Here is a 19942-nt window from a genome sequence, read left to right on the forward strand (position 1 = left end):
CAAAAGCGCCTTATTGCTCCTGCTGACCACTGATCGGGTGCGTCTTGATAGTATTGTGTGTTTTGTGTAGGAGGGGGGTCCACCCAGTGATGCTCGGGAGTTACTCCTGGCGGTGCTTGGGGGACATATGGGATGCCGGGGATCGAACCCAGATGGGCGACATGCAAGGCAGACGCTCCTCTTTTATGTGTTAACAGTATCGTGTCTCGATAGTGCTGTCGTTAGGATACACCCTGCTCGGTTGGTCGGTAGCACGCTCGGCGGAGCACTTCCACGGCTGGGCCCTTCTGGGAAATTTGGCAAATTTGAGAAGGGGAGGGCTAAGGTAAAACCAGCATGTAAGAAAGGCATCTAATGTTTGCTGTGTTCTCTTCTGTTCTGGCAATTCATTCCAAAAAGAATTACACAATATGTTACACAGGCAGGTCACCGTGGGTGCAGAAGGCTCCTAGAGGAGGTGCCCTGTGGACCTCACTTTCCCTCTCCCTGATTACAGCCTCCACGGGAACGGGAAATCGGAGCCAGCAAGAAACTGTTTCCCCAAGCATTCCAGCTCTAGCTCTTTCTCTTTTCCATGTCAAGCAAGCATGGTTTGGAAGTCCTAACCACAGATATTGTCAACAAAAAAAAAATTAAAGGGGATCCACATTGGAATAGAAGTTAAACTGTCACCATTTGCAGATGACATGGTAATAAGCATATAATACTCTAAAAAATAATCTAAGGAATAACACCAGTACAGAGAAAGAGCAGGAGACAAAATAAATACACAAATATCTGTTGTATTTCTATATAAAAACAACAAATTAGAAAAGAAAAAAATTTAAAAAGCCATCCCCATTTAAAATAGTGTCCAAATGCCTGGGAACCAATTTTAAAAAGCATGCAAAAGACTTATATATCAAAAACTACAGGTCTTTATTGACAGAAATACAAGGTACACGAAGGAATGGGGGAAATACCCACATTTATGGATTAAAAGAATTAATATTGTCCAGAATGACCATCCTACTCAAAGCAGTATACAGATTCAATTTTTAATTCCCACCAAAATTCTGATGACACTCCTAAAATAATTAGAACAAACTTTTCTAAACATTGTATAAAATTATAAAACTTCCTGTATGCCAAAGCTACTTTGAGAAAAGAGATGGGAGATATTGCATTTTCTAACTTTAAAAATTGCTACAAAACTACAGCAATCAAAACTGTGTGGTACTGAAGTAAAGACATACTCGCAGACCTGGCACAGAATTGAGAACCCAGAACCCAGAGATAAACCAAAATTGAGAGCCCAGAGATAATTGGTCATAAATATTTTTGACCAATTTATTTATGAGATGTTTGCTAGATTCATGAAGTTGCTCAAGAAAAAACTTGAATAAATGATGGTGGGAAAATTGATCATATATATGAAAAATAAGAAAAGAGAAGAAGTTGGATCTGTACATCATATCATACACAAAGTTTAATTAAAATGGAACTTTAAACATCAATATTAGACCTGAATGAATAACACACATGAGGAAAATATAGGTAAAAGTCTCCATCATCTGGATTTCAGAGGTGTCATTGGTGATCTGACTTCATTGGCAAGATTAACAAATAAATAAATGATCAAAATAACAAGTTCAAAATCTCTAACATGGCATTAAAAAAAACCCAGGCTAAAATTAAATGACACTATACTAAATGGGAGAAAATATTTGCATTCAGGCATCAGATACGGAGTTAATATCCAAAATATATAATGCAGTCATAAAGCTCTGTATAAAAAAAGCTAGTAATTCCATAAAAATAATAAAAATGGGTAGAGGAGATCACCTAAAGAGGCCATATGGTTGGCTAGTAAGCACATGAAAAATGGTTCATTACTTGTTCTTAGGGAAACTCGTCAAGATGAGGAGATCATCTCACACCAGTGGAAATGTCTTGTATCACAGAGTGGAAACAGCCAGTATGCCAGAGGTATTGTGAGAAAGGAAACCTCACTCACTGCTGCTAGTAATGAACTCCTCAGAAAAGTAAGAACAGAGCTTTCATAGGACCCAACGATCCCAAGTCTTGGTATCTATCCCTCAAACACAAAAACATTGACTGAAAATAAATGTGACTGTATTTTTCATTGCAGCTCTTAGAACAACCAATAGATGGAGTATGAAGACACCCCAAATGTCCCAGAGAAGATGAGTGGGTAAAGATGTCATATTATATATAGTTATATATAACATATGAATTTGTGTAGCTATCAGAAAAAATGAAATCCTGGAGTTCATTCACTGCAATGTGGATGAAACATGAGGGCAAAATGCTGAGTATTCTGTAAATAAAAAAAGAAATAATTTACTTTCAGAAAGAAAGTAAATAAGTAAAGAGAGAACGACAAATATCAGATGATTTCACTTATCTTAGTATATAGTGAGACAAAGCAAGGGAATAGATAATATTGAACGATGACAGACTTTACTTTGGCTCACCTTTTATTAAAAACAGATTACCAAAGAGGCTGTGGTGATACGGAGGTAATATGAAGACAGCTGATGGGGAGTCTTGGGGCATTCTTCTGGTGGTGTGGTGCAGTGACTATGAACACCAAAACCACAAACGTTAGATATATAAAACAAGTTATCTTAAGTATAATTTAAATTTTTTTAAATTGAAATAAAACTAGCACTTCAAGAACAAAAATGACAGAACTAGAAAAACTGACAATGGAAAAGAAAAAGCATTATTTACTAATATTGGAAATGGAACAGAAACTACCATCACTGATCCGGCGTATCAATAAGCTGGCCAGGAGCCCTTACAAAATACTCCACACATATATTTGACAAAGACTCATGAAACGAACCAATTCTCCAAAGAGACAAACTACCACAAATCAATGTGAAATAAAAAATCAGAGCAGTTCTACAACTACTGCAGGAATTATAAACACCTTTTTTTAAAAAACGTCCGGAAAGGGGCTGGAGCAACAGCACAGCGGGGAGGGCGTTTGCCTTGCACGCAGCTGACCCGGGTTCGATTCCCAGCATCCTATAGGGTCCGCTGAGCACCGCCAGGGGTAATTCCTGAGTGCAGAGCCAGGTCTGACCTAAAAAGCAAAAAATTAAATAGGAAAAAAAAATTTAAAAAACGTCCCGAAAAACAGTCGCTGTCCCGACAGTGGCACGAGTTACTCCAAGGTCGGCAGGAACGCGCCGGGTCCCGCAGGCGCCTTGAGCAGCAGCAGGAGACGCACCTCGCTGCCGTCCGCTGGGCAAACTGGAGACCCGGAAAGGGACCCCCACACCGGCACCTCACGCAGGTCGGAAAACGCCCCCAACAGAGAGCACCTAGCAGTGGGCGGCGCTGCGGCTGGGCGCGCTCAGGGCGCGGTGCTGAGGCTCGGTGCGCGCGGGGTGCGGGGGCAGGGCCCGGCCTGGTGCGGCCCGTGTGCGCGGGCGCAGGAGCACTGGGCGCGGCGCTGCCGGAGAGTGCTGGGGGCCCAGTCAGGACCAGCCGGGCACGCTGAGGTGTGTACGAGGGCGACGGACAACCGAGGGCGTGCGGGCCGTGCGGGCCGGGACCGGGGAGGTGACGGTGCTCACGTGGGCCGGCAGCCAGGGCACGCTGTCCGCAAGGCTGCGGGAGGCGCAGCGCATGCTGGGAGCGCAGCCTGCACGTGGTGAGCGATGCGTGCTGGGAGCAGCGTATGCCTGGAGAGGGGGGCGGGGAGAGCATCACACGTGGCACTGCGGTGCATGCTGGGAGCACGGGCTCGCACGTGGCGCTGGGGGTTATGCTGGGAGAACAGTATGCTGGGAGCAGAGGGGACCCGGTCGGGAGAATCGCACATGGCGCTGCAGTGCATGCTGGGAGCACAGTGTATGCTGGGAGCGGGGGATGGGTGGAGAATCGCACGTGGCACTGCGGTGCATGCTGGGAGCACAGGCTTGCACGTGGCCGCTGCGGTGTGTGCTGGGAGCACGTGTATGCTGGGAGCGGGATGGGGTGGGGTGGGAGAATCTCATGTGGAGCTACGTGCATGCTGGGAGCAGAGGGGGGAAACTACATATAGTGTGGTGCATGTTGGGAGTGCGGGCTTGCACGTGGCACTGCAGTGCATGCTGGGAGCTGGGGCTCGCATGTGGCTGTGATGCATGCTGGGAGCGTGGGTTCGCACGTGATGCGGTGGTGCATGCTGGGAGTGCCGGCTCGCAAATGGCGCTGTAGCACGTGCTGGGTTTGCGGACTATGGTGGGGCTGGCTCGCACGTGACCGTGCGGTGAGTGCTGGGAGCAGGCTCGCACGTGGCGCTGCGGTGCATGCTGGGAGCGGGAGGGGGAGCCTACATATAGTGCGGAGCATGCTGGGAGCGCAGCGAGAAGCCGAGAGCCGGCGGAGGGGGCGCCGCGCAGGCCGGCAGCAGGGCCCGGAGGCCGCGATCCCGCAGAGGCAGGTGGGGGCGGCCGGGTCCGTGTCTCCCTTAGGACAGCCGGGGGCGCCCCGGGCCTCCCTGTGAGGATGGGTCGGAACCGGGCCTTCTGCGAGCCCTCAGGCTCAGGCCGTGCGTTTGGGCCCAGGGCGCGGTGGGAGCAGGGGAGCCCCCGCAGGCCCCGTCTCGCCTCCCAGCCGAGCCCGGCTGGGTCCCGTGCGAGCGGGGCGCCCCTGAGGGGTCGGAACCGGGCCTCGGAGAACCGGGCGGCTCACGGGCCGCACGAGTTTGAGCGCCGGGGCTCCGTGGAGCGGGGGAGCCGCAGTAGGCCCCGTCTCGCCCGCCGGCCGGGACCGAGCCAGGGCGCCCCCGGGCCTTGCGGGTGGGGTTGGGTCGGAACCGGGCCATGGGAGAACTCTCCGGCTCTCGGGTCACGCGTGATTGAGTGGCAGGGCTCCGTGGAGTAGGGGGAGCCCCCGCTAGAACCCCCCCCAGTTCAGCCCCACCCGGGACACGCCGACTGCGCCATTTCTAGACATTCGCGCCGAGAGTTCTGGGGGATTCTAGAATGATCCACGGTTCGGCCTTGCTCAGTTGGGCGCGGGGATCTCGCGTGGCTTCATGGGGTGGTGATTGGTGGAGAGGTGAGGCGCCGCCCCCGAGCCTGGTGATTGGCGGAGAGGCCAGGCACCACCCCCGAGCCTGGTGATTGGTGGAGCGGTGAGGCGCCGCCCCCGGGCCTGGTGATTGGCGGAGAGGTCAGGCACCACCCCCGAGCCTGGTGATTGGCGGAGAGGCCATGTGCCTCCCCCGAGCCTGGTGATTGGTGGAGCGGAGAGGCCAGGTGCCGCCCCGAGTCCGAGCATGGCTGGCCCGAGAGCGCCCCGCCCGGCCTCGTGCCAGAGGGGTGGGGGGGTGCTGGCCGGGTGGAGGGCCCCCTGCGGTGCCTGCCCCTGCGCCCCGGGGTCGCTCCGCCCCACTGCTCTGGGGGGTGGGGGGGGCCTGGTCTTGCCCGGTCCCCGCCCTGGGCGGGCCCAGTGAGGCGGCCCCAGGGCCGCGGGCACGGCCTCTTGGCCCGAGGGCAGCTCCCGCTCGGGACCCCTCTGGGGGGCCTTCGGACATCAGAAACTCCAGAGGGGGACCCTGGCGCCCAGAGGGCTGGGGGAGCACATGCATTTCCGCCGTCAGACTTCCGGTTCCGTGCCAAAGCCTGAAGTCCCGGTTGAGATCGTGATTGGCATCTCCCGGCGAGGGTCCAGTCCAAGCCGCAGCGCGTGGGTGCTCGGCGCGGTTCCCCGGTCTGTTCTGATCGGGGGAGAGGCGCCTGCGAGTGGCCCCAGGTTCCCGTTTGGGAAGTGTGCCCCAAAGAGAGGCTGCAAAGCCAGATAGTCCAGTGGGAGAGGAAGTCATGGAACTAGGCACCTCTAAATATTTTCTTTTCTATACCAACATTTATGGTTTTTTATATTTTATTTGCCTTTTATACCTCTATATAAACACCGTGTTTTACAAAGTTGGTCGTGACTGCTCCTTACAGGTATTCAGCATACCAACACAAGTTCCACCACCTCGCACCTTCCCACCACCATTGTCTCCAGTTTTGCCAACCACCCCTTAAGCCTGCCTCTGTAGCAGGACATGAATAATTTGTTTTATATTGCTTGTTAGAATTTGCTCAAGAACATCAAATATTTTCTTGGAAGAAAGTGAAGATTATGTATCTCACCATGGAACTGTTAAGCCTTTGTATAACAGATTAAGATGTTATGGGTTAAGCCTTCTGTGTTGATATTTTGTTAATCGAGATTGGATGCATTCTACATTACATCCCATCCAATCTGATGTACTCCTGGTTTGTCAGTATTGTAGAGATTGAGGAGTCAGGTGACCGCAAATGCGGTACATGCTCCAGGAATTCCAAAATTTTTAACTGGATGGCATTTGGGGTCATGTGCATGACTGCCAAGGCTTCCAGAAATACAGGGAGGTGGAGGGAGGTAGCCCAACCCCAGCTTAGTGAAAGCCTGGAGATGTCATCCCGCTTACTTGAGTTTTCCAACCGTTTAATTTCTGGATGAGGCTCGTCCTGAGCAATGGAGTTCATCTGGCAGCATGGTGGCAATGTGGAGGATTTCCGCTGCTGAGGCTCTGTTTGGGCAGGTGCTGGGCTCACCACCCCACCCCCCTTCAGGGTATCTGGGATGACTCAGCCTTGTGTGGTCCAGGAGAATCTCTGCATCTTGTTGATCTCTTGTACTTTATGAGTCTCTGGATCATGGCGTGTGAAAGAGTTTACATGGTACCAGAATGGTAAACATTTTCTTTCAAAAAAAATTTTAACTTTGAAGCGCTTTAACAGGGATATTCTAAGAGCAGAAGATAATTTCTGTATATTTTGACTTTTATTGTCGTGGGGGCTGGAGTGATAGCACAGTGGGTAGGGTGTTTGCTTCGCACACAGCCAACCTAGTTTCGATTCCCAGCATCCTGTAGGGTCCCTCAGCATTGCAAGGAGTAATTCCCAAGTGCAGAGCCAAGAAAACCCCCTGTGCATCATCGGGTGTGATCCGTAAAGCAGAAAAAAAAAATTTTTTTTACTGTCATGAGAAACACTTTTGTTTTTCCAGAAATAAAATGAAATCAATGAATGGCCAGGAACCTTAGACACTATTTTTAAATACAAAATGATAAATCCCAGTGCTCAGATTAGGCACACACACACATATATGGTTGTCTATAAACTGGTTACAAATTTTGTGTACTGAATGTATTGTTATGACAGTATAACATATATTGTGCTACATAATGTGTACTGAAATTATTTGTAGCATAAAACTGCAATTTTTAGTTAGTCACACAAAAAAAGAATGAACTCAGACCCCTACCTCACACCGTACACAAAGTTCAATTCAAAATGGATTAAAGATCATGTACTCTAGGAAGAGAAAGAGCATCACAGAATGATAGGCCATAAATATGCCTCTGGACCTTAAAGGCACCATCCAGGTTTTTAAAAAAATTAACCTCAGCTCAGCTGTATATTTAAAATTTTAGAATTTCTGGAAGTGCGCAGCCACATATGTAGTCACATGACATCTCATTCTTATCTGAGGACTTAATGGCTCCAGGGTGAAAAAACAATCTTTACATACTTTAAGGAAATTTTTCGGATCATTTGTAAAAAGCAATATAAAATTATTTAGGTCCTGCTTTGGGGGCAGGGTTTGGGGGTTGTGGAGGAAATATTTGAAATATGATGGTGGGAAGGTGTAATGGTGGTGGATTGGTGTTGGAATATTAAATGTGACAAATTATTGTGAACAGCTTTATAAAAATAAAGATGACATTCTTACTGGAAGGGGAGATACCATGGTCACGTAGGCGGTCTTCCCAGGGCAAGGCTTATCCATTGTACTGCAGATGTGCTGACCCCTGCAATTTCCCCAAAGGTGGGAAATTCGTTTGCATAATTTGTGGTAGTTGGGGACTGTGTTCATGCTCTCCCTTGGGGGGAGGAGAGGGAACCAAAATGATTTAAAATCACATTATCAAAGCAGAATCCATAAATTATATTGAGAAAAAGTAGTCAGAGCTCTTTGTGACATTGACTCCAGAGGCATCTTTAAATGATTTAGTGCCATTCACCACAAAAATGAAAGCAAAGATAATTAGGATTACATTACATTGTTTCTGCATCACAAAATAAATAAGATAAAAAGATATAATAAATAAGATTTTTTAAAAAAACCTGTTTCTTCTCAAACAGGAAGAAAATGTTTTACCACCACTTGCTCTGACACAGGGTTAATATCCAAAGTATATAATTTTTTAGTGAAACTTAACAAAAATATGCCCATAAAAAATGGAAAGAAGCTATGAGCACTTAGTAATTTTTTTGTTTATTGATTGAGGTTTTGTGATTTGCAATACCGTTAATGGTTTCTTAATTCAAATACAACACGCATCACCAGTTCCCTTCCCTGAGGACTCCTACCTTTCACTCCCCCCTCCCACACACACACACACATCCTACCTAGACAGACACTTTTGAAAGAAGACATACAGGGAAAGATAGCAGGTAAAGGACTCACCTTGCAACAGACCTGGAGGTTTGATCCCTGGCCCCCCTGTGGTCCCCAAAACACCTCAGAAAGTGATCTTTGAGAACAAAGCCAGTAATGACCTTGAGCAGTGCCAGGTATGGCAAAGAAAATGAAGACAGATAAAAAATATAAATATGAAAAAATAGGGAAACACATCAAGACAAAAATGAAATATTATCTCACACCACTAACACTTTTTTATAAAAGGAACAACCAGTGCTTCTGTGAATATGGGGAAAAAGAAACCCTCATTCTCTGTTTGTGGGAATGTCAGCTGGTTGAGCCCCTTTGGGAAATAGTATGAACACCTCAAAAAAATAAAACTTGTGTGTGATCTAAAAATTCCACTTCTTACCATCTTCCCCAAGGACCCCAAAATACTATTTCAAAAAGATTCTTGTGCTCCAGTGGTTATTGCTGTTATTTTCACAATAGCCAAAGTCTGGAAACTGAGTGTCCAAGAGCAGTAGAGTAGAAAAAGAAATTGGTATATATGCACAATGGAATATTACTCAGAAGAAAAGATAAAATTGCTGCTATATTGATGAAACTGGAGTGTCATCTCAAGTGACCTCAGAAGAAAAGGGACACATGGCACATGGCAGAATGATACTGTCATACAGGAGTAGAAAGAAACAAAAGATGGCCAAAGGCAACAGAATTGGCAAGTTGGTCTATAGAACTGAGCTTAGCAGAGGGAAGAGAATGAATTGGAGGGATCTCTGGACTTTCGTGGAGAATAGCAAGCATGTATGCATGAAATTATCCTTAACATTATTGTAAATCATAGTACCTTAGTCAAAATGGAAAACAACCCTGAAGTTCTAAAAACATTTGGGGGATGTTATGAAAATGTTCTGAACTATATAGTGATGGCTTCATAAGTCTATGAATATAGCAAAAGGAAATACTGAACTCACACTGGGTATTATATATTTTGTATGAATTGTATTTTTTAAAAATGCGTGCCAAAAGTTGTTATTAGCATTTCTCGAAGATGAACTATCAATGACTTTCAACTGCTGAGTTTCATCAAGTAATCGGCTCTTACTATCCAGTTGTGACACAATAGCAAATATTTTACAATAGGTTAATATACCCTAATACTTTCTTGCTACTTTATTCCTGTTTGTTTTCAAAGGTCCGAGTGCCCAGGCACCCACCAGCAGGAAAATGAATGTTCCCAAGCAGCAGTCCTTGTTCTTCATCACCGTTCCAGAATTACACAAACTCTGTGCCACCAGGATAACACTGAAGAATGGCATAGGAGAGCCTGAGGTTTGGAGTAAAGTGCTAAAGCTGTGCAGGTAAATTTTTTGTTTTGAGAGATAAGCTATTATAGGAATATCTTCTTTAAAACAAGCGTCTGTATGTAATTTTAAAATAAAGTTCAGTTTTATTCTAGCTGCACGTACTGAATTACATATATGAAAGGATTTAAATACTCAGTAAAACCAGGGACTGGAGGGGTATTACAGTGGGCTGGGCACATACCTTGCGTGTGACCCCTGGGGACAGAGCCAGGACTACGCTCTGAGCGTTGCTAGCATTTCTAAGAAATGCAGTTTGGGACACACATTAGGTTTGTCCCCAAAACAAACAAAAAATCCTCACTAGAATGAGTATAGTTTCTTAAGTCTCAAGTTAACACTGAAGAGCATTTCTCCAAGAAATATTTCAAAATAACTGAATCCTATGATATAACTTCAGGATTATTTGGAACCCACCACGTATTAGTCTTTAAATCATTTGAGTCACTTGAAAGGAGTTTCGGAATAGCTGACACTCTCTGTGCCTGATTTTCTTGGCGACTCCTCGGGGTCAGAATAAAAGGAAGACACTCTCAAGGAGGTTCCATTTCTCTCCTATTTGGAAAATGTGCCTTCTTCCCTTTCTGTATTTTCCCACCCAAATCCATGCCGGAGTCTGTCCTTCAGGCAGTGTCTTCTGATAGCCATTCGAGCATCTGCCTGTGCCCCTTAGGGAAACAAGTAGGTAGAGAACTTGAAGCAAGATTTTCATCTGTTTGCCCTCAAATTGAAGATGGCAGTGCCCAGAGCAGTTACCTTAACTTGCCCTTCTAGGAACTGCCGGAGAGAGGTGGGAACAGAGGGAGCAGAGAACTGGCTGTCCAAGACCACGACAGGCCTGCTGCTCGTAAGAGAGCACGTGGAATCCGCCAGCCTTCTCTGGAGATAACTGACGTGTGCAGGCTCTGACGTGTTAAAGTTTTCCTTGACAACTCCCTTCTGTGTTTCCCCCATCGCTTCCTTGACTTTGAAACAAAATTGTTGGTAATTTAAATTATAATGAATTTTTTTTGAAGTTCATTTTCTCAGAGAAAGCCCTAGCCATTTCATTCCAGCTTGGAAAGAATTATTTTTGAAGGAAATTTCACTGTATCACTGCCATCCGGTTGTTCATTGATTTGCTTGAGCGGGTGTCATTAACGTCTTCATTTGTCCCTGTCATGTGCTAGTGTAGTCCAGTGGCATCTGCTTGCTCCAGGAACATGAAGAGCACATTGTTGTTACTGTCTTTAGCATATCAAATACATCACGGGTAGCTTGCCAGGCTCTGCCATGTGGGGAAATAAATAAATAAATAAAATAAAGAGGTCGTATTCGAGGCCACACGCTTTAGGAAAAAATGCGTCACTCTCTTCCGGGAGCTTTGTTTTATAGTCTCTGGATCTTGGCGGCTGATGAGATTACATGGTGTGTGTACACTTGGCGGGGGGGGGGGGGGGGGGGGGGAGGAACACACCACAGGGACCGTGACACACACTTTGTGGGTGTGACTGCCAAGCTACTGAAAAACTATGGATTTGGGTGGAAGATCCAAGCAGGCTTGGAGATCTCAGCCATGGGTCCTGCACTCCCTTGGGTTCCTCTGTCGGTTCCTTCATGGGTAAGGCTTGTCCGAGCATGTGGAGAGTGGCTTTGAGCATGGCTGTGGCTGGGTTCCGGAGGCTTTGGGCTGCCGGGGCTCTGCTTGGGGCAGGGAGGGAAGCTCAACAGAATCTCCTGCCCCCGAGCCAGGCTGTGTTCACTGGGGCCCCCTCGGAGGGGAAGGAAATTTAGTCAGTTATAATATTGAAGTCCTTGGTAGCATCACTGTTGAGCCTTGGACTCTTAAATCCAGTGTTTCCTGGCTACCTCCCTCTTTAAAAGTTACAGCCAGTAAGGCACTTACCTTATACGAAACTGGCATTGCCTATGATCCCCTGAGCACAGAGCTGGGAGTAAGCCCTGAGTACAGGTTTTTGTTGATTCCCCAAACAAGAAACCGTGTTGAAACAGAAATGTAAGAAACAGTCAAAAGAATTGAATTCTTTACAGTACTTAAGATTTCTGTATGCCTACACTTCAGACTTAAATACTGTTTATATTTTTCTATTTTGCTGCTCTTTATATTTGAAATGATTTTTTTTTCTTTTTGGGTCATACCCGGCGATGCATAGGGATTACTCCTGGCTCATGCACTCAGGAATTACCCCTGGCGGTGCTTGGGGGACCATATGAAGTGTGCATGTCCAACATACTATGCTAAGCTTAGGGAGAGAGATGGAAGTCAGTCTTTGACTAAAGGAAACAATTTTTTGATCTGAATTAACTACACTTTTAAATATAACAATAAAGTAAAAATAGTATGCAAGTGTACTTAAATGAATGCATTTCTTCCCCACAGGCAGTTGCTGTTTTTGTACCAAGATATTTTGATAGCCCCTGTGCCTGGAATATTAAGTGAAATTTGGATAGTGATGGCGGTTAGTATATAATATAAGCTTTTTATTAAGTAAAATTATTATTGGAGTTAGTATTAATAAGGAATTCCATTATTATAGCAAACAAGATTATTTATAAAAGATAAGTCATACTAAATTGTGGGGTTTTGTTGGGTGTTGTGGTGTCCGGGATCCAACGCAGGACCTCCTGCGAGGCAGGAGCTCTGAGGCTGCTGTGACCCTGGGTGGCCCTGTGGTATAGTTTGATTGAATCATGTACAGTTCATTTTTATCGACCTGCTACTTAAAATCAGTATTTGTGTTTCTGATGTTTAGTGTCCTAAAAACATCACAGGTACTAAGGGAAAGACTGTTAATGAACTAAATGCAGCATAGTTTGTTAATCGAGGCAGGACTATGCTAGAGGTAGTTCTGGTTAAAGCGCTTCCTGGGCGTGTTGGTGAGCCTGGGTTCGAGTCCCAGTACCACGTGTGGTCCCTGAGCATTGCCAGGAGTGATCCCTCATTGCAGAGCTCGAAGCACAGTGGGTGTGGCCCCCCCAGAAGGTTTTTTTTTTTAATAGCAAGTAATGGCTAATTTTTTTCTTAAAGTCTTTAAAATTGTATTTAATTAAAGAAAGAAATTTGTCGTTCCAACATCTTCCCATTGTTTTCAAAAACCTACATCAGCATTTTTCAATTTGGAGATTTTATTTACAATTTTTTCTATTCACAGCACTAATATGATGTCAAAAATTTTTATTCTTTCAGACTATATGATTATGTGTTCATCTTTTATCTTCTTCTGAATATAGTTTATTTCGAATGGTTGTGGTTGTGGGGCCACTCCCAGTCCCTCCGGCTGTGCTTAGCTTGAAGGAGTTGGGGCTCACCAGACCCATACTTGAAGGCACTTGGGGCGATGTTCCAGGTATCTCGCCTGGGTCCTCACTGAGAAGGAAATGGCTCTACTACTGGAGCCATACGGCCATCCCTCCGAAATAGTTTTTTCTAAAGAAGTGGTTAGTAAACATCTAGACAACTATAACTTGTATTACTTTTGACCCCAAAATCTTGAGGAACAAAAAAGATACTGTTTTAAAGTTCTCATAAATTCAAGTATTCTAATCTTGGCAAGAGCGAAAAGCAGGGTGACCATTTAGAAATGTTTTCTTACAAAGATATTTCATGCTTTCAAATTTTTTTTATAAAATTTATGCATAGTAGACACTTGGATATTTACTGTCTGACTTGAAATGAAACTGACCCTTCATTTTTCCTTCTCAGTATCGTGGATATTGTTATATGTCAACACTTAAATGTATCTTACCCATTTTTAAGACTAAAATATTTCATTGTATGGAATATAATAATTGAACATTTTCTAATGAATATCTGAGTTTCTATTTGTATTAGTAATGCTTCAGAAAAATCTTCATTTCTGCTTTTGTTATAGTGCTTCAGAAGACCATTGAAATTATATTATTTTCTCTAATAGTTTATTTGGGTTAATTTCTTAGATATGGAATTGTAGTACATTTTAAACTAGAATCTAGTGGCTGCTAAGTTTCTCTGAAAGTCTTGTAAATAGTATGTGGGAAATTCTTTATTTCCATGTTCTTATGAGCTTCACATTTGCTGCCTCTACCCGACAACCTGTGACATTAAAAAAAATTAAAAAGTAATTACTTTCATGGTTAGAACCCCTTGGCCTGTGAATTTTCTCCTTATTTTCTGCTTGAATCCATTTTTCTTTCTCTTTTTTTTTTTTTAAAGCGGGGGCGGAGGGGGGGTTAGGGTGGAGGGTGTAGTTTTTCCGGCCACATCAGGCTGAGCTCAGGGATTACCTTTCACTCTGTCCTCAGTAATCACTCTTGGTGGTTTTTGGGCAGTGCCTGGAATTGAATTAACCTCCCTGTACTACCTCTCTGGCCCAAGTCGACTCTTGGGGGAGGGGGTGCATATCACATCCAGCAATACACAGGGGTTACTCCTGGCTCTGCACTTAGAAATCACTCTTGGTGGTGCTCAGGGGACCCTATGGGATGCTGGGAATCGAACCCGTGTTGATCACGTGCAAGGCAAATGCCCTACCGCTGTACTATCACTCCAGCCTACAAGTCCATTTTTATTACTAATTTAAAGGACTTGTATATTAAGAAAACTTAAATATGAGAAATTAATTGTTCTCTTTTGGGTTCATGTGACCCTCAGAAAGATTTGTCACTTTCAGAATATACCCACAGATTGTATTTCTGTGAGCAATGATCATTACATGCTCCTCCACTTAAAAGCTGTTTGATGGACCTGATTCTGTACACTCTGCCATTGACATATGGTTTTAAATTGTTTTTGTTTTACCTTATTTAGTAACATATTTGTATTCAGTAAGTCATTTTTAATGTGATTTTTTTTGTTACAGATTTCATTTTATAAATCTGGAAAACTTGATGCCTATTTTGAAAAATACGAAGCTAAGGTAACTTTTATAATGGACTAATTCCAGATGCTATTTATATCTTTTTGTTCAATGTCTTTTGTCATTGAATAATGATTAGAATATATTTTATATAGGTTATTGCTATGCATATTAAAAATCCAGTAGTGTTCTCCCAAACAGCACCTTTAGTTGAGAAAGAGGGGAAGGGGCTTAGTTTTTGTTGAGTCCTTTTTTGCAATTATTTATTGGCAGGTATAATCTTATTTACCACATATATTTCAAAAATACAATTAATAATATACTTTCTACTATAAACTTATGGTAAGGTGGCATGTGGCACGTGAGTCTGCAGAGACTAGCAGGCAGGGTGCTTGCCGTCCATACAGCCAAGCTGGTTTATTCCTCGGCACCCTTTGTGGGCCCCAGAGCCTTGCCAGGAATAAGCCTGAGTACCACTGATTGGCCCAAAAAGAAAAAAATAGTATCCCTGACACTGCGTGTGTTCCCGGAGCACTATCAGAGTAATAAAGTATGTAAGTATTTACTAGAGTAAGCGGGAGAAATATAGTATAGGTCTGGCTTCTTACGTGTGGAGCAGAATCCAAAGTTAAGTTTAATATTTAATGTAGGAGTTGTAATCGTCTTGTTGGGCCCAGGTAAGCATACGTTTTGAAGTTTAAATTATGAATAATCAGGTAGAATTTGACCATTACAACATGACAGAAGTCCAATTCAAAGTAACCATCTTTTGAACATTTAAGTTTAGAATTAGATAGGGTTAGCTATAATGATCGCCCAGATACTAGATTGATACACAGAGTAATCAGGTTCTTGGGTTGTAATTTTTTGGGAGAAGCCACACCCAGCTGTGCTCAGAGCTTATTCCTGGCTCAGTGCTCAGGTCTGGGATTGAACCCAGGTTGGTCACATGCAACACAAGTGCCTTGCCTGCTGTACTTGCTACAAATTTGTTTATAGTTACCTCTTACTGTTTTCAGATGGAGACTACACAGACGGTACTTCCCGTGGTACTTCAGAATTGCCTTTCATTTACTCTCACCGCGAAGCTTGCTCCGTCCTGGAATAGAGCTGGCCATCTCTTGGTGCAAGGTGATGTTTGGCCTTTAGTCTTTGGGACCTGTTGAAATACACTAAAGTCTACAACTGTTTTTATTTCGAATTACGTCGTCTTTAGAGGATAGGTTTTATTTCATTTTCGGAGTGGAGAGCGGGTTTGTTCTGTACTTGGCCATGTTGGGGGCTTCCTCCTGCCTTTGTGCTCAGGGAAACTCGGGAAACCATGCAGTTCCAGGGCTCAAACCTAGGCCTCCCCCATGCAAAGCCTGCACTCAGCCTCTTGAGAGGTTTTTCCAGTACTGGAGGAAAGTATTTACTTTTTCAGTCTAAAGCTTTCATTTTTTTTTAAGATTTTTATGAAAGAACTAGGATTTAAAAGTTACTAATAGTTGGGTTTTAGGCATATAATGTTTCAGCACCAGTCCCTTCGCCAGCGTCCATTCCCTGCACTAGTGTTCCCATATTTCCTCCCCATCCGGACCTGGCACCTTGACACGCCCGTTACAGAGTGTCAGTGGTTGCAGCCGAGATGGCATCTTTTCAGTATTGTGGACTCTGTTTTGGGGATATTACTACACCACTCACTCATATCAATGGTATAGCTGAAGCGTTGATGTCTGCTCATTGCTTCTCATTCTCTCCTTCCCCACTTGATTTCTTTTCTGCCCTTCTCTCTAAACACTGAGGTCAAGGGTGATGCAGGCCTCCTGCTTTGACAACATTTCCTCATCTTGTATTCTATATATCACAGGTGCATGAGGTCATCCTGTGTTTGCCTTTCTCTTCTGGTTTACTTCACTCGACACTGTCTCTTCCAGTTTCAGCCATACTGCAGCAAGTGGCCTGATTTTATCATCCTGCAGCTGCATGGTATCTCATTGTGTAGAAGTACCATATTCCATTCATCTGCTGCTGGGCACCTCGGCTGATTCCATATCTCAGCTATTGTACTGACTGCATAATGGTGTGCATGTGTCCTTTGGAGAGTGTGTTTTATGTCCTGGAGGTAGATGCCCCAACATGGAAGTGCTGGGACTCAATGGCGTTTCAATTCTGAGTTTATTGAGGACTCTTCATACTGTTTTCTGCAGGGATTATACCAGGCAACATTATACATTCAGCATGAGTGGATGAGAGTTCCTTTTTCACCACATCCCGCCAAAACATTGTTCCTGCTCTTTCTGATATGTGCCATTCACACTGGTGCGAGATGGTGTTTCACTGTCATTTTGACTTGTCATATCTCTGACGATAAGGGATGCTTTTGCCATCCGCCTGTTTTCCTCTGAGAAGTGTCTGTTCATTTCTAGAGGACGGTTTTTAAGGCATGGCTTTGGCAAGCTCATAACCTCACAGTCTGCTCCTTACTTGGGGACAGTATCCAGAGGCCTGCTGGTGGATTTTAAAAATTTTATTCATTCCCCATAAAATTACAAAGTCATAAATTATAAAATTGCAAATTCATGGTTGGGTTGCCCTTCTGTTTTCTTCCCACACACCAGTCTGCCTCTGAGCTGATGGTTTATGAAAAAATATTAGCTAATACTTGGTATTTCAAAAAGAACAAATATGGGGCTGAGGCGATAGTTCGGCGGTGTGAGCTTGGCTTGCACCTGCGACCCCATTCATTTCCTGGCATCTCATATGGTCCCCAAGTACCGCCAGGAAGTTAATTCCTGAGTACACCGACAGGACTGACCCCTGAGCATTCCTGGGTGTGACACACAGACACACAAAAAGGAAGGAATAAATATGTTACTAAGCATATATTATCGGAACCAAAAGGCTACCCTAAAATTTCATATTGAGACATGATTACTTTCTAAATTTTTGTTTTATGGGTAGATAGAGTTATTCGTGATTGTGCTTTAGGCATACAATGTCCCAACACTAATCCTACCTCACCAGTGCTCCAGTCTTTTCCATGACAGGTACTTTTTAGTGACTTCTGGCACTGTGGTTTATTTCCTCGATGCTTTATGCCAGGAAATATTCATGGGAGAACCTAGCTATATGTGAATGATACTTCATAAATCTTCTAATTGATAAGATACTTCAAAATATTTTTAAAACATTTTTCTTAGCTTTGGTAATTTCACATACAAAAAGCTATTTGTTAAGCATGATTTGTACGTTTTATTATAACTTATATATGTCCTATAACTTGCATAACTTGTAATTTATGGTATATCCTCTGAATTTTTTAGGGAAAGAATTTCTTTCTCAGATGGGCAAGCTGAATGCTATTGGTAAGTACATAAAAATGAATTAGTCGGTAGTAGATAAAACATTACCATCAGGGGCAGAAGAGATAGTACACAGATTATGGCACTTGCCTTACATGTGACCAATCCCTGTTCTATCCCCAGCACCACACGCAGTCTCCTGAGCCCTCCAGGATTGATGCCTGAGCACAGAGCCAGCAAAAGCTCTGACACTGCTGATTTAGGCTCCCAAAAGAAAAATATTAATAACTGATTAAAAAAACATTGCCCATAAAACAAATGTTTTCATTGGATGTATTATCACATAAAATTTTGGTTCAAGAAACCACCTATCATTTCAAATGTTACTGTTATCTATAAAAGTAAAACCCCCTTTCTTTTAATTGGAACAAAAGCTATACTTTTACTTCTTTATTTAAAGATAATTATGGCTATTAAGGACTTTGATTCTTCAGGAATTTACTGCTTATAGTTTCCAAATAATACTATAAAAAAACTTTTTAGTACTCTTGTTAATGAAATGTTTCTTCTGAGAACAAGATATTTTTCTTTTAAAAATCGAAGGCTATCTAAAAAGACACACATGATCTAAAGTACGCAGCATGTTACATAATCAAATCATTCCATTGATACATGTGGCTGCATTGCTGGTAGGCCCATTCCACAGCAGACAGGTGAAGTCTGGGCCCTCAGTAGACATTATTGGTGTCAGTCTCGGTAGCTTCCAGTGACAGTCTTGGTGACTTCACTATTTGAGTAGAGACTTAAAACTCTGGGCTCATGTCTAGAATCCACGATTCCTCCTGAGCTGACTTGAGAGCTGCGCCCTCTGCACTCCTTATGCTAGGTTTTATTTTTAAGTTGGACGGTGGTAATCACTGCAGTCAAGCTCTGGACCAGTGGGTTGATTGCCTGAACTTGGTTTCATCTCCAAGCTACTGCGAAAAGACAGCTTTTAGTCTTTTAAGGAAGCAGTTTGGGGGCTGGAGAGATAACACAGCAAGTAAGGCACTTGCCGAGCATGTATCTGACCTGAGCTCAGAGCCTGGAGTAATTCCTGAGCAGCAAAAGGTGTGGCTCACAGCAAATAAAAAGTAGTAGTTCAGAGGGGAAATAAAATGTTTTTACTCTATTTAACATTCTACAGTAAAACTGATAAATTATGATAGCTCATTAGATTTTCACAGATAACATACAGCCTAGTAACTAGTTCTCAGAGCAGGGACCCAAACATTACCAATATACTTGATGCATCATATTGGGTTTTGCTGGTACCCTTTTCCCAAGATAACCACTAATCATTTTAATAGGATTTAAACTGGGAGGTGTGGGCTGAACTGTATTTCCAGTATATTGGAGCACACTTGCTTATAAAAAACAGCTGAATTCATAAACATGATGTACAACCTCTTCCCAGGATGTGAAGGTGGTTTCCACTTTTTTATGTGTCAGTAATTTCAAACTCGTAGAGGCATTTGTTGAATTTCCTCCCAAGTGAGGGTTAACTTGTTCTGCTACTGTAACCCTCACCCAACCACATACACACATACTGTTTAAGTGTCTCAGTGTCACCTGTTCAGACTGTCAAAGGTTTATGGTGATTATTTTATTTTTATCAACTTGTGAAAAGATTTTCCATTCTTAATTGTGTTCTAATATGAGTAAATTGTTAGTGCTGTTTTTTCTGTTATGAAAATACTTCATTTTATAGCATGGAATGATAATTTCAGAAAGTTTACAATTAAATATTTTATTTTTAGCATTAGACATCAATGTTGCAGAAAGTCAAATTTGTTTAAGTGTAGAAGCTTACATGATCAGACTACCACCACCTCAGGTACCACATATTTTTATTTCTAATTAGCATTACTATATTGCCATATGTTTAATGTGTTTGTTATTATATGTAACTTAATAAGATTTCATCATAAAAATTCTTACGTGTTTGATATAC

At 43.4% G+C, this 19942-nt stretch overlaps 1 protein-coding gene and 1 non-coding gene across 2 annotated transcripts in view; both read left to right on the forward strand.

Moving 5' to 3' along the window:
* Positions 1–7762: 7762 nt before the first annotated feature.
* LOC129403105 (U1 spliceosomal RNA) lies at positions 7763–7925 on the forward strand. The gene has a single exon (XR_008629078.1). It is a non-coding gene; the product is annotated as a U1 spliceosomal RNA (small nuclear RNA).
* A 1768-nt stretch (positions 7926–9693) lies between these two features.
* C2H18orf63 (chromosome 2 C18orf63 homolog) overlaps positions 9694–19942 on the forward strand; it is a 34992-nt gene continuing 24743 nt past the window's right edge. The window contains exons 1-6 of the mRNA XM_055124879.1: positions 9694–9827; positions 12211–12289; positions 14669–14725; positions 15685–15796; positions 17971–18012; positions 19749–19825. Of these exons, the coding sequence (XP_054980854.1) occupies positions 9694–9827; positions 12211–12289; positions 14669–14725; positions 15685–15796; positions 17971–18012; positions 19749–19825 (501 nt within the window). The remainder of the gene's footprint in view (positions 9828–12210; positions 12290–14668; positions 14726–15684; positions 15797–17970; positions 18013–19748; positions 19826–19942) is intronic.

The sequence above is a fragment of the Sorex araneus genome, chromosome 2 (assembly GCF_027595985.1).
Source record: "Sorex araneus isolate mSorAra2 chromosome 2, mSorAra2.pri, whole genome shotgun sequence".
Taxonomy (NCBI): Eukaryota; Metazoa; Chordata; class Mammalia; order Eulipotyphla; family Soricidae; genus Sorex; species Sorex araneus.